The sequence below is a fragment of the Lissotriton vulgaris genome, unplaced genomic scaffold, assembly GCF_964263255.1.
Source record: "Lissotriton vulgaris unplaced genomic scaffold, aLisVul1.2 SCAFFOLD_481, whole genome shotgun sequence".
Taxonomy (NCBI): Eukaryota; Metazoa; Chordata; class Amphibia; order Caudata; family Salamandridae; genus Lissotriton; species Lissotriton vulgaris.
Window position 1 is genome coordinate 1087119 of NW_028250356.1, and position 12471 is coordinate 1099589.

General features: G+C 46.4%; 1 protein-coding gene across 1 annotated transcript in view; it reads right to left on the reverse strand.

Moving 5' to 3' along the window:
* Positions 1-2781: 2781 nt before the first annotated feature.
* Positions 2782-12471, reverse strand: part of LOC147663286 (E3 ubiquitin-protein ligase TRIM11-like) — a 159076-nt gene continuing 149386 nt past the window's right edge. The window contains exon 5 of the mRNA XM_086950559.1: positions 2782-3956. Coding sequence (XP_086806685.1) covers positions 3445-3956 — 512 coding nt within the window. The 3' untranslated portion in view covers positions 2782-3444. The remainder of the gene's footprint in view (positions 3957-12471) is intronic.

Sequence of the window (12471 nt, forward strand, 5' to 3'; positions counted from 1 at the left end):
GTTCATTCAGTTAAAGTTGGAAATACAAACGGATGTTTGTTAACAGATGCCATTTAGCTGCATAAATCAATATAGTAGATTTGAATTGCAGAAGATTCTACGCTAAATACTTTTCCCTGTTTATTCTGGATTTAAGAATATCACTTAAAGAGAAGAACTTAATATGTTTTTTTGTAACCAATAGCTTTTCTTTCAGGTCTCAGGGATTTAGTGTCAAGAATCCAAAGTTGGTCTCTACTGTGGATCAGCACTCTCGTGTTCCAGTTTGTGTTTATCTCATTCCAGATCTCCCTCCCCGCAGTACCCTCCCTTACCTCCCCTCGTCTAGCCACTTCGATCCTCTGCGGAACTCATAGTGCAGAGCCGAAGCTGCTGGAAGGTGGGCTTTTGGGTACTGCTCCTGAGGAACAAAAACTGCAAACCAATGTAATAGGTTCCTGATAAAGGTGTTTTCCAGGTTAAACACCTATTACACAATAAGCAATTTCTTTCTTTCAAGGAATTCCAGTCTAGATATAACTTATCCGGTTTTTCTTTTTCTAAGTTTGATTCTTTAAGACGGATTGTAAAAATGCAACTCTCTCTTCTCTCTGACACTTCTTCTTATCTTCCTAATTCCTGTATTCAACCGTTACCTTCTTCTTCCTCTGTTTGAGCTTCTCACATTTACAAATACCTATTTTTCCCTCTATCTATTCATCCCAAAAGCAAGATTGAACTTTTATGGGAATCAGATCTGCAGCCCACTTTCTCTATACACACCTGGGACTCTATTTGGGTTCGGATTCACCACATTTCATGAAATGCCAGCACTACTCAAAGACTTTACTATTTGTATCAGAGATTATTTTTAACTTCACTGGCTATTTTTAAATGTAGCCCTTCCCTCTCCCCTAACTGCTGGTCTTGCAAAAATACTCCCGGTACATATCTTCATTCTTTTTTTCATTGCCCTAATATTTAAATTTTTTGGACCAAAGTATGTAAGCCTATTGCCACTATATGTTCAACCACTTTCCCTTTTGATATTCCCTCTATATTTTTGGGTAGTTCCTCGATGCGTTGGTTAGGTGCTCCCAAAATAGGCTCATTTATAGATTTATCTATTGCCATTGCATTTCAAGTTATAACATCGAACTGGAAAGATGCCTCCAAAGTCTCCTTTTCTGCCTGGTGGATCTTCTATGTCATCATCACAGGCTAGACCGAGCCTTTGTAACCACCTCCAGGCAACGTATTCGTAAAGAAGCCTTCTAGTCTCCTCCCACTAACTACATTTCTTCCTCTGTATTACATAACAAGGATACTAATTTTGTTTTTCAACTGCCATGATTGCTTTGTTAATACCTTACTATTACGTATTTATTATAGGATTATTATACTGTTTATTTCATTTTGATTATATTGTCATTGGACAGTGCTACCGGTATATAACATGTGATTGTTGATAAACAAAAAAACAAAAATGCTATTTTTATTATGGTACTCTCTGATTCTGTTTTCCGTTTATATAGTTTTATTTGCAATTTATGAAGTATTAGGTATTAGCATCTATTGTTATAATTGGGATTAGTCTTTATTCTCTTTATTATATTTCTGTACCGTATTTTCTATATATATTTCAATTAAGCTTTTTCAACTAAAAAAATAAAAATAGTTCTGTATTGTGATATATCTTCACTGGCCTCGTCATGCTCACGTTACAAAAACACTGTCCACAGAAAGAAGTTTTAAACCATGGCAAAGAAATATCAGCTTAATTCACAGGTGATGGATCACAAAATCATAAAAATTTAAGGTAAAAAGGAGAGACAAATAGATACCCATTTAGTAGGTAATTTGTCCGAAAGTAAACTAGAACACCTGGATTAATTGCGGCTTCACCGCGTAACCAAATTTTGTGATCCTAAACAAATATTTGACTTCACCGATGGTCCATTTTCTTCCCTATCACATATGAAAGCACCTTCAAAACTGTGAGTTTAGAACACCAGCGCTACAAAAAACGATTGCTTTGAATTAACGGATCTAAAAGAATCTGGGCAGAGCCGGCTTTAGAATTAGAGGCGCCAGGTGTGACAATATTTTTTCGCGCCCCTCCGCCATGACCGCCATTTCCAAATATTCCCTCACTCCCACCTTACAACAGTGGCACCCATCTCTGTACAGTCCCTCTCTCATAAGCATGTCTTTTGTTTTATAGCGCTACTCATGCCAACTCTAGGGTGTCAGAGCACTTTACACCAAACACACATTAACAGAGGCAATGAATCTTATATGTGTAAATCAGTCTATAGGAAATGTTACACAAACCAATGAGGATTAACGTTCTGTGTTCTGCATGTACACGTTCTTTGCAGCCGGCATATTAACCCTCTGCGCTACTTAAGGATGAGTTGAAACTGTGACAAGACAAAACTTCGATCTCTCTCCAGCAGAAACATTAATCACCTGTGTTATCTTGACATTTTTATTGTTGCCTGAAACCTGGTGGACGTAGCAGGTGCTTTTAAAACCTAAAGCTATTTCTGCACACAGCGCCTCTCCCAGGTCAGCACAGGTGCAGCTGCACCGGTCGCACAGTTATAAAGCCGCCCTGAATCTGGGTTACATACAGGGTTCACTTGACAACTGTCTTGCCTCTGAGGTCACTAATATTAGCACTGTTGTTGGGTGGGGCAGGATTGGTTTCTAGGGTCATGTTTAAAAACAATCACTTCTCAGCGCTATAATGTGCATATTAATGTCAAAGCTCCACGTGTGAAAGAAATACACATTTGTGAATTTTAAAGAGACTTTATCATATGTTACATGATGTCTGGTGCATGATTCACACAGCAAACGTTTCCTGCCCTTGTTTTAAAATTGTACAAAGAAAAGAGATACATAGTTGTGAATCTTCTGGTTGTCATGGCAACATGTGGGAGGGTCGTTGTGAAGAAGATTCTTGAAATGTTGGTGTTTAAACCGGGGATGACAGTTGAGGGAGGTCTGCACATTGGGTTGCCTGACATCTATACAACAATAAATCTACATGAAAGAAACCTTATTTTCCAGTCACTAGAGTTACTGCCCCCCTCCCACAAGGGACTTATCCCCAAAGGGAGCGTTTTATTATTTAAAAGAGTCTCTGCTTGTGCTCCTGGTCACAATATCACTGCGCGGGGGAGGGAGGGAGGGAAGGATGAGGGTCTGAAGCTCCCTGCAGCTCTCACACCAGCCTCAGCTCCGCTCCTCCCCTGTAGGGGGGTGGGATGGAAGGATGAGGGTCTGAAGCTCCCTGCAGCGCTCACACCAGCCTCAGCTCCACTCCTCCCCTGGTGGGGGTGAGAAGGAAGGATGAGGGTCTGAAGCTCCCTGCAGCTCTCACACCAGCCTCAGCTCCGCTCCTCCCCTGTAGGGGGGTGGGATGGAAGGATGAGGGTATGAAGCTCCCTGCAGCTCTCACTCCAGCCTCAGCTCCGCTCCTCCCCAGAGCCAGAAGTACGGGAAGAGCCTCTGTGTGAAGGGGGTCTGCGGGAAGGAGTAGAGAAGCTCCAAGGAGTCAGCATTGTACAGGGACAGCCGCCCCCCCTCGTAGTCCAGATACACCCCCAGCTTCAGGGGCTCCTCACGAGGGGACAGAGGGGTCTCAGGGGAGGTGAGAGCCGAGTACTGACCCTTCCACCGCTTCACAGCCCAGACTCCCCCCTCGGGTGACCATGTGGTCCATGCCTTCCTGTTCACAGTCTCTGCTGCGAGCCCCACATGCCACCCTCCCTCCTGCAGCAGTTGCACCTCCCAGTAATGTCTGCCGGAGGTGAACCCCTCGCTCCCCAGCACACAGGGCCAGAGGGAGGTGAATCTCTTGGGGGTGTCCGGCAGGCGCTGTGCTGTGTCTGTCTCTCTCACTCGTCTCCCCCCCTCAGACAGGAGGAGCTGTGGATGAGCCGTGTCAGGATCCAGAGTCACCATCACTGCAGAGAAGAGATTCAGAATTAGAGATTTAATGACACAAAGAAAGGCTGTAATTACTGCTTCTGTTTTACATATGATTAATTTACACCACATCTGGAAGGAGCACGCGGCGCTAGAGAGCGCAGCACTAGACTGCTCACTACACTAAAGCGCGCAGCACTAAACTGCTCACCACACTAAAGAGCGCAGCACTAGACTGCTCACTACACTAAAGAGCGCAGCACTAGACTGCTCACCACACTAAAGAGCGCAGCACTAGACTGCTCACTACACTAAAGAGCGCAGCACTAGACTGCTCACCACACTAAAGAGTGCAGCACTAGACTGCTCACCACACTAAAGAGCGCAGCACTAGACTGCTCACTACACTAAAGAGCGCAGCACTAGACTGCTCACTACACTAAAGAGCGCAGCACTAGACTGCTCACCACACTAAAGAGCGCAGCACTAGACCGCTCACTACACTAAAGCGCTCATTCATCTAGAGCACACACTACACCGAACATCACGCTGCACTACAGACAAGGCATTCAACTACACCCCATGCTGCACCTCGCAGCACATACTACACCACACTACCACACAGTAACATATACAAGAAGAGTACTGTACTAGTCAGTACTCTATATTTCATGGTACAGAGGATAAGAGCTACTAGAAGGAATACAGTACTAGTCAGTAAAGTGCATTAGATAGCGTGAGTGACAGAGATATAGAGTACTACTCAGTACACTGCGTTATATGCACAGAGTTACATAGCTACTCAAAGGTATACAGTACTACTCAGAACACTGTATTAGATGGTGCAGAGTGAGAGAGCCACTGGAAGGTATAGAGTACTAGTCAGTACACTGCATTAGATCGCACTTAGTAACAGAAGTACTAAAAGTGTACTGTACAAGGCAGTACACTCCATTAGATTGAACAGAGAGACCGCTACTCCAAGGCATGCAGTACTAGTCAGTACAGTGCATTAGATTGTACCAAGTGAGAGAGATACTAGAAGGTATACAGTCCCTATTAGTACACTGTTTTAGATGGTACAGATTAAGAGAGCTACTCCAAGGTATACTGTAGTAGTCAGTAGTAGATGGTACAGAGGAACAGAGCTACTAAAAGGCGTACTGTACCAGTTAGTACATTTCATTAGATAGCACAGAGTTACTCAAAAAGATACCGCACTAGTCAGTACACTGCATTAGATGGTACGGAGTAAAGGAGCTACTAGAAGGTATAGTGTACTAGTCAGTCCAATGCATTAGATGGTGTAGAGTGACAGAGCTACTCCAAGGCATACAGTACTAGTCAGTATACTACATTAGATGGTACAGAGGAACAAAGCTACTAGAAGGTGTATACAGTACTCGTCAGCAGTGGCATTTTCTCCATGGGGGCATATTGATGTTGCCCCCCTGTATGTGTTGTCAGATTAAAAATGGTATGCTAACAACAATTATAAATGTTTCTATTACTGGCCGTGTCACGCTGTTTTTATTTCGGCCACAGCTGAGTGCAGTGCCCATTGCGGGCGGATTCCTAGTCTTCCAATCATGTGAGGGGGTGGGGCATCTTATAAACAGCACCAGAGAGACTCAGACTGGCTGGCTCTGAAGTGTAAGTGCGAATGTCAGGATGCAAGGGTGTTTCCCTACGACCAACACAACATGTGCACGTGAGTTCTCTCCACCACCACCACAACGTTAGTGAGCCGGGGATCACAGCCGAAGCCTCCTCCGGTCTGCAAAGGAGCGCTGACTTTGGCTGCTCCAGCCAATCCTGGATCTGCTCTCAGGCTGTTTGCTGATAACAGCAGAGGAGCAGTGAATGGATTGCCTCAAGAGAGGCGAGGAGTAGTCCTGGTCTTGGAGGCAGCAGGTTTGGCTTTACAGAAGAACATGGCCAATCACAGTATGGTTTTATTATAAAGTCATTCAGTGATTGGTCATTTTCTATCCCATGCTGCCTTTCCTTCAGTTGCTACAGTTCTTGCCTCATAGTGCCCAGGGACGGAGTGGAAAAACGAGGGTTAAGCGCTGCGTGATTGAGAGTAACTTAGCGCTCTCCGCGTCATCTAGTCCTGGTCCCAAGTAAGTGACCCACCAAGTGACATAGTAAGTTCTGCCTGTTAGGTTTTTAGGTGAACATTATCTGTGCTCAGTGTGCTGGAGTTACAGTTATGTAGAACTGAACACAGAGTCCCGGCATCAGCTCAACCTCCTGTGATTCTGGGCCAATCACTTAATCTCCCCATGCCTAAATAAATTAACGTGACCATGTGTAATTCTAACTGGTGTTCATGTAAAGCGCTGCAATGCCAATGAGATTGATTTCCAATCTCAAGATAAAATGTCTGGCAGTGAACTTAAAAATCCCTTTATATGTATTTAACTCAGCTTCTGTAGCATCTAGTTCGCAACCTCCCATCCACAAATTTTACACCCACCAATTTCAAATGGCCCCAGCCGCCACTGCTAATCAGGACAGTGCATTAGATGGCACAGAGTGACAGTGCTACTCCAAGGTATTCAGGATTACCTAGTACACTGCGTTATATGACACACTAGTCAGTACACTGTGTTGGAAGGTGCAGAGTAGGAGAGCTACTAAAAAGAATACAGTACTTATCTGTGCACTGCATTAGATGGTACTGAGTGACAGAGCTCCTGGAAGGTATACTGTACTAGTGAGCCCACTGCATTAGATGGTACAGAGTGATAGAGCTCCTGGAAGGTATTCTGTACTAGTCAGCACACCAGATTAGTTGGTGCAGAGCAACAGAGCACCTCCAAGGTATACAGTACCAGTTAGCACACTGCATTAGATGTGACAGAGCTACTCCAAGGCGCACTGTACTAGTCAGTACTATATAATATATGGTACAGAGTAGCAGAACTACTGGAAGGTAAGCTGTATTAGTCAGTACACTGCATAAAAATGTTACAGAGTACCAAGTGATTAGAAATTAAACTGTTGTAGTCAGTACAATAAATTAAATAGTACAGAGCAACAGATCCACTCCAAAGTAAACGGTACTAGTCTGTACACTGCATTGGATGATACAGAGTAAGAGAGCTACTAGAAGGTATACAGTACTAGTCAGTACTCTGCATCAGATGGCGAAGAGTGACAGAGCTACTCCAAGGTATACTTTACTACTCAGTACACTGCGTTGTATGTCACAGAGTAAAAGAGCTACTCCAAAGGTATGGTGCAGAGTAGTAGAGCTACTAGAAGAATACTAGTCAGTGCATTGTATTAGATGGTAATGAGTGACAGAGCTACCCGGAGTGTTACTAGTTATTCAATCGCGAGGGAAACAGAAGTGACGCGAGTGATGCGAGGACACACCGCAATCCTAGGAGCGGATCAGAGAGGCTCCGCTCCTGCGAGGCTCCGGCCCTTGCTCCAGCCTGGTTGCATTGCTAGAGCTCAGAGCTTGTACCAGCCTGCTCTGGCATCCCCACGGCTCCCCTCTGAAGAGGAATTTGCCTGTGCGGTCCCAGGGGTCCCTTGGCAGTGATGTCTCAGCAGCAGGGCTCCAGCAGCAACACACTGGCGTGGGCGTCAGTGGCGGTAGTGTGGCCCTGCGTGGAACATTTACCAACCTCAGGCTCGCTCTGATCAGCATCGGCCCCTTTGCGGCTGGGATATTCAGTCTAAGTCAAGGAGTGCGGCTGGTGAACCGGCGAGGACACAGGGGCAAGAAGAAGGAAGTGACACTGGAAGCAACTAGAGCTGGGGATTATACTCAACAACCCAGGAGGCAGGTGGCTGCAGGCAGTGGCATAACAAAGGCCCACGCAGCCCCCGCGGTGCAGGGGGAACCTGGGCTGTAGGGGGCCCCTCAGCACAGTACTCAGTCAAAGAATCTTGTATAGCGCACAAATCACAGTTAGGTCTCAAGGCGCTTGCAGACGATTCCACTACCTGGGTTCTATCTCGTTTCATTTAGAGAACAGCCATGTTTTTAATTCTCTGCCAAAGCGCAGGTTGTCTAGGATAGACATGAGGTGGGATGGAAGCCTATTTCAAAGGTGGGGGGCAAGATATGAAATGGAGCAGCCTCCGTTTCGCACAGTGCAAAACCAAAGAGGAGTTAAGAGAAGTTTGGAGCTAGATCTCAGGGCTCTGGCGGGCTGGTTTTTTTTCAGTTTCTTTTCAAGATAACCAGGGCCAGTGCCATAGATGCTTTTGTGTGTTAAGCACAGGATTTTACACTGTCCTCTCTTCCTAATTGGAAGCCAATGAAGGAGTTTTAAGTTGGGACAGGATGGCGATCCAGGAGGCAGGTCCAAAATTAATCTTGTTGCTGATGTGTTCTGCAGAATCTGTAATTTGGAGAAAAGGTCTTCATTTTATAGAGGCCAGTAAGTCATTTCCGTAGTCCATGAGACTTAAAATAAGGCCCTGCACCAGTGGCTTCCGGGTTTCGATTGGTAACCACTTGAAGATTTTTCGTAGTTTCTGTAAGATGCCATAGCAGGTGCCCAATACTCGGTTGATATGGGCTTTCATGGAAAGCTTATTGTCGATGGTAATTCCCAAATTGCAGACGGTTTGTTTTGGAGATGGACAAGGGCCGAGTGTCTGGGGCCACCAGCTGCTTGACCAATACTCAGGCCTGAGAGCTCCAGATTAAATGCGAACGGGACCCTTCCATGTACCTTGCATGGGGGCCCTCTCAACTTTCGTTACACCACTGGGTGCAGGTATGGCCAGTGCTGCGATAATCTCCAAGAGGCGCGGAAGCGACTGGCACAAGGCCAGTGCCAAATGCTCCTTCAGAGGTCCGCACCTGTAGCTGTCCGTCCAACACGCCAGTGGCCCAGTGAACAAAAACATTTCCACCAATAGCCTTGCTGGGGCAAAGACTTATGTGTGACTTTGCGCATTCAAGTAACAATCTTGTGATTACGTGGGGTGCGCAGTGTAATCTTTAAGCCCCTGACAGCTCAGAAAAACTTTGGAAAGACTATAAATACATTACAAAAGAAGGAAATGGTATACATGTCCCTTAAAATTCACAGAAAAAGATAAAATGTAAAGTGTCTTGTTACGAAAGAATATCACAGGGGCACGGCTTTAAGGTACCTGGCCGTGAAAACCCCTTGGGGAGGCTAAAGACCAGGACACGTGATTCAGACGGAATCTAGTTAAAACAAATCGATGTTGTACGTTTCTTACTAGTGACAAATAGGGCTGTGGCTGTGGGGTTGAACTGAGGCTGACATACCTTCTCACCATGGACTTGGCGAGTTCGAGCCCTCCCCAGTCATCTGCTGCCTACCCAAGAACTTCATTTTAATGTCCTTGATCGCTGCCGGTCGTAAGGATTTTGGTTTAATGTATATATCTGGACAGCCCAGCAGCGTCAATTGCTCCCTGATGTATTTTAGCGACGGAATTTGTAGGGCCCCATCAAGAGCCATGCAACCCATGATGACCATCTGAATCAGAGCGAGAGAAACACTTGACCAAATCCTCAACCAACACAACAGGGGTGCAACAGCAACATAATCCGAGATGTACCCCAAGCCAAGCTCCTCATGTAAAATAAAGACAGGGGTACTAGAGGGGAGAGCTAGGAGGACGCACATACATTTGTTTTGGACCCCCTGGATGTCCCTCACATCCTTGTGACCCCATACGCCACACCCATATGTCACCTTAGGGATACATTTCTCTTTATAAACCTTGAGTAGGGCAGGTATCGGTTTCGACCCCAGTCTTTTGGCAAAATCCCAAACGGCCCGACTGCTCTGACCAAAGTGTTCTTTTTTTAATTAACTTTGCGCAGCCCAGGACCCATTATTGTCAAATAACATCTCAAAATACGGAAAAGGGGACTCTTTCTAAAATTCCACCCCTTACAAAAAAACGTTGTCTTACCGGCCTTCTTACTGCCCATTGTCATTAAGTGTGATTTGGTAAAATTGGTCGCTAAATCAAGTGACTCCATAAAATCAATAAAAGTATTTAAAAGATTTTGGAGACCTATGGCGGTCCTTGCGAACAACACTGCGTCATCTGCGTACAGTGATACTGGGTCCAATTTGGACCCAGCTCTTGGGATGTCTTGAGTACTGCCTGTGAGGTGGACTCTTAGTTTATTTATGTTAAGTGTGAACAATAAAGGTGTCATAATGCACCCCCGTTGTACCCCTCGCTTCACCTCCCAGCAATCCGTTAAACTACCGTCATCTTTAAATCTTGTTATTATGGGCATAGTGTAAAAAGGATACCAGACTCAGTTCCATTCCCAATTTCCCCAGTTTTAATTGATTTACTAGATCAAAGGCCGACGTTAGAACCATGAATCCCCCGTGCGGTGTGCCCCTCTTTGCTATGGTATACTTCCCAATCACCAGGCTCAAGTTTATACATTGATCCAATATGCCTCTCCCTTGCCTGAACCCATACTGCAAACCACTAATGACATTAAAATGTTCTAGCCATAGTGATAGCTGCTTCAAAATCACCTTTCCCATAATTTTGGCAGCGGAATCCAAATGTGAAATAGGTTTGTAACAGGCAGTGCCGTCCCTAGGGCCCTTTTTAGGGCTCACAAGAGAGCCCTCTTGAAAGGAGGTTTAAAAATAGACCTACAAATTTCACAAATTCCACACGCTCGTGCGTGTGATTTTCTTTTTGTGGCCTGCTATTGGCCTTTCACTGCTTGCTGTTTTGTAAGGTAGACACCAATATGCCAGAGGCGGGCGCATCGCTCCGCCCCATGCCTATTGGTGTCTATTACGCGCATTTCCTGACATATGCTTTCAATTAATTCGAAGCATATGGCAGGAAAGGCGCGCGCGCGAGCCGACGCCAGGACCTCGCACTGTGATCTCCCACCTCCCTCCCACCACCACCAGCAGCTCCCACCCGTTACCTGCCTCTGTTTACTTGTTTTCATTAGTTCTCTTAAAGAAACATACACTTTTCTGATCATATTTTGCAACAACTGGTCAGATATTCAGAGTTTTATTTCACAGAGTGAGTGCAGAGTGAGAGTGAGTGCAGAGTGAGAGTGAGTGCAGAGTGAGAGTGAGTGCAGAGTGAGAGTGACTGCAGAGTGAGTGACTACAGAGTGAGTGACTGCAGAGTGTGTGACTGCAGAGTGAGTGTGACTGCAGAGTGAGTGTGACTGCAGAGTGAGAGTGACTGCAGAGTGAGGGTGACTGCAGAGTGAGGGTGACTGCAGAGTGAGGGTGACTGCAGAGTGAGAGTGACTGCAGAGTGAGAGTGACTGCAGAGTGAGAGTGACTGCAGAGTGAGGGTGACTGCAGAGTGAGGGTGACTGCAGAGTGAGGGTGACTGCAGAGTGAGGGTGACTGCAGAGTGAGTGTGACTGCAGAGTGAGAGTGACTGCAGAGTGACTGCAGAGTGAGGGTGACTGCAGAGTGAGGGTGACTGCAGAGTGAGGGTGACTGCAGAGTGAGGGTGACTGCAGAGTGAGGGCGACTGCAGAGTGAGAGTGACTGCAGAGTGACTGCAGAGTGAGTGTGACTGCAGAGTGAGAGTGACTGCAGAGTGACTGCAGAGTGACTGCAGAGTGAGAGTGACTGCAGAGTGAGAGTGAAAGCAGAGTGACTGCAGAGTGAGAGTGACTGCAGAGTGAGAGTGACTGCAGAGTGAGAGTGACTGCAGAGTGAGAGTGACTGCAGAGTGAGTGCAGAGTGAGAGTGACTGCAAGGTGAGAGTGACTGCAAGGTGAGAGTGACTGCAAGGTGAGAGTGACTGCAGAGTGAGTGACTGCAGAGTGAGTGACTGCAGAGTGAGTGACTGCAGAGTGAGTGTGACTGCAGAGTGAGTGTGACTGCAGAGTGAGTGTGACTGCAGAGTGAGTGTGACTGCAGAGTGAGTGTGACTGCAGAGTGAGAGTGACTGCAGAGTGAGTACAGAGTGAGTGTGACTGCAGAGTGAGGGTGACTGCAGAGTGAGGGTGACTGCAGCGTGAGTGACTGCAGAGTGAGAGTGACTGCAGAGTGAGTGACTGCAGAGTGAGTGACTGCAGAGTGAGTGTGACTGCAGAGTGAGTGTGACTGCAGAGTGAGTGTGACTGCAGAGTGAGTGTGACTGCAGAGTGAGTGACTGCAGAGTGAGTGCAGATTGAGTGAGTGCAGATTGAGTGACTGCAGAGTGAGTGACTGCAGAGTGAGTGAGACTGCAGAGTGAGTGTGACTGCAGAGTGAGTACAGAGTGAGTGTGACTGCAGAATGAGAGTGACTGCAGAGTGAGGGTGACTGCAGAGTGAGGGTGACTGCAGAGTGAGGGTGACTGCAGAGTGAGGGTGACTGCAGAGTGAGGGTGACTGCAGAGTGAGGGTGACTGCAGAGTGAGGGTGACTGCAGAGTGAGGGTGACTGCAGTGAGAGTGACTGCAGAATGAGAGTGACTGCAGAGTGACTGCAGAGTGAGAGTGACTGCAGAGTGACTGCAGAGTGAGAGTGACTGCAGAGTGACTGCAGAGTGAGAGTGACTGCAGAGTGAGAGTGACTGCAGAGTGAGAGTGACT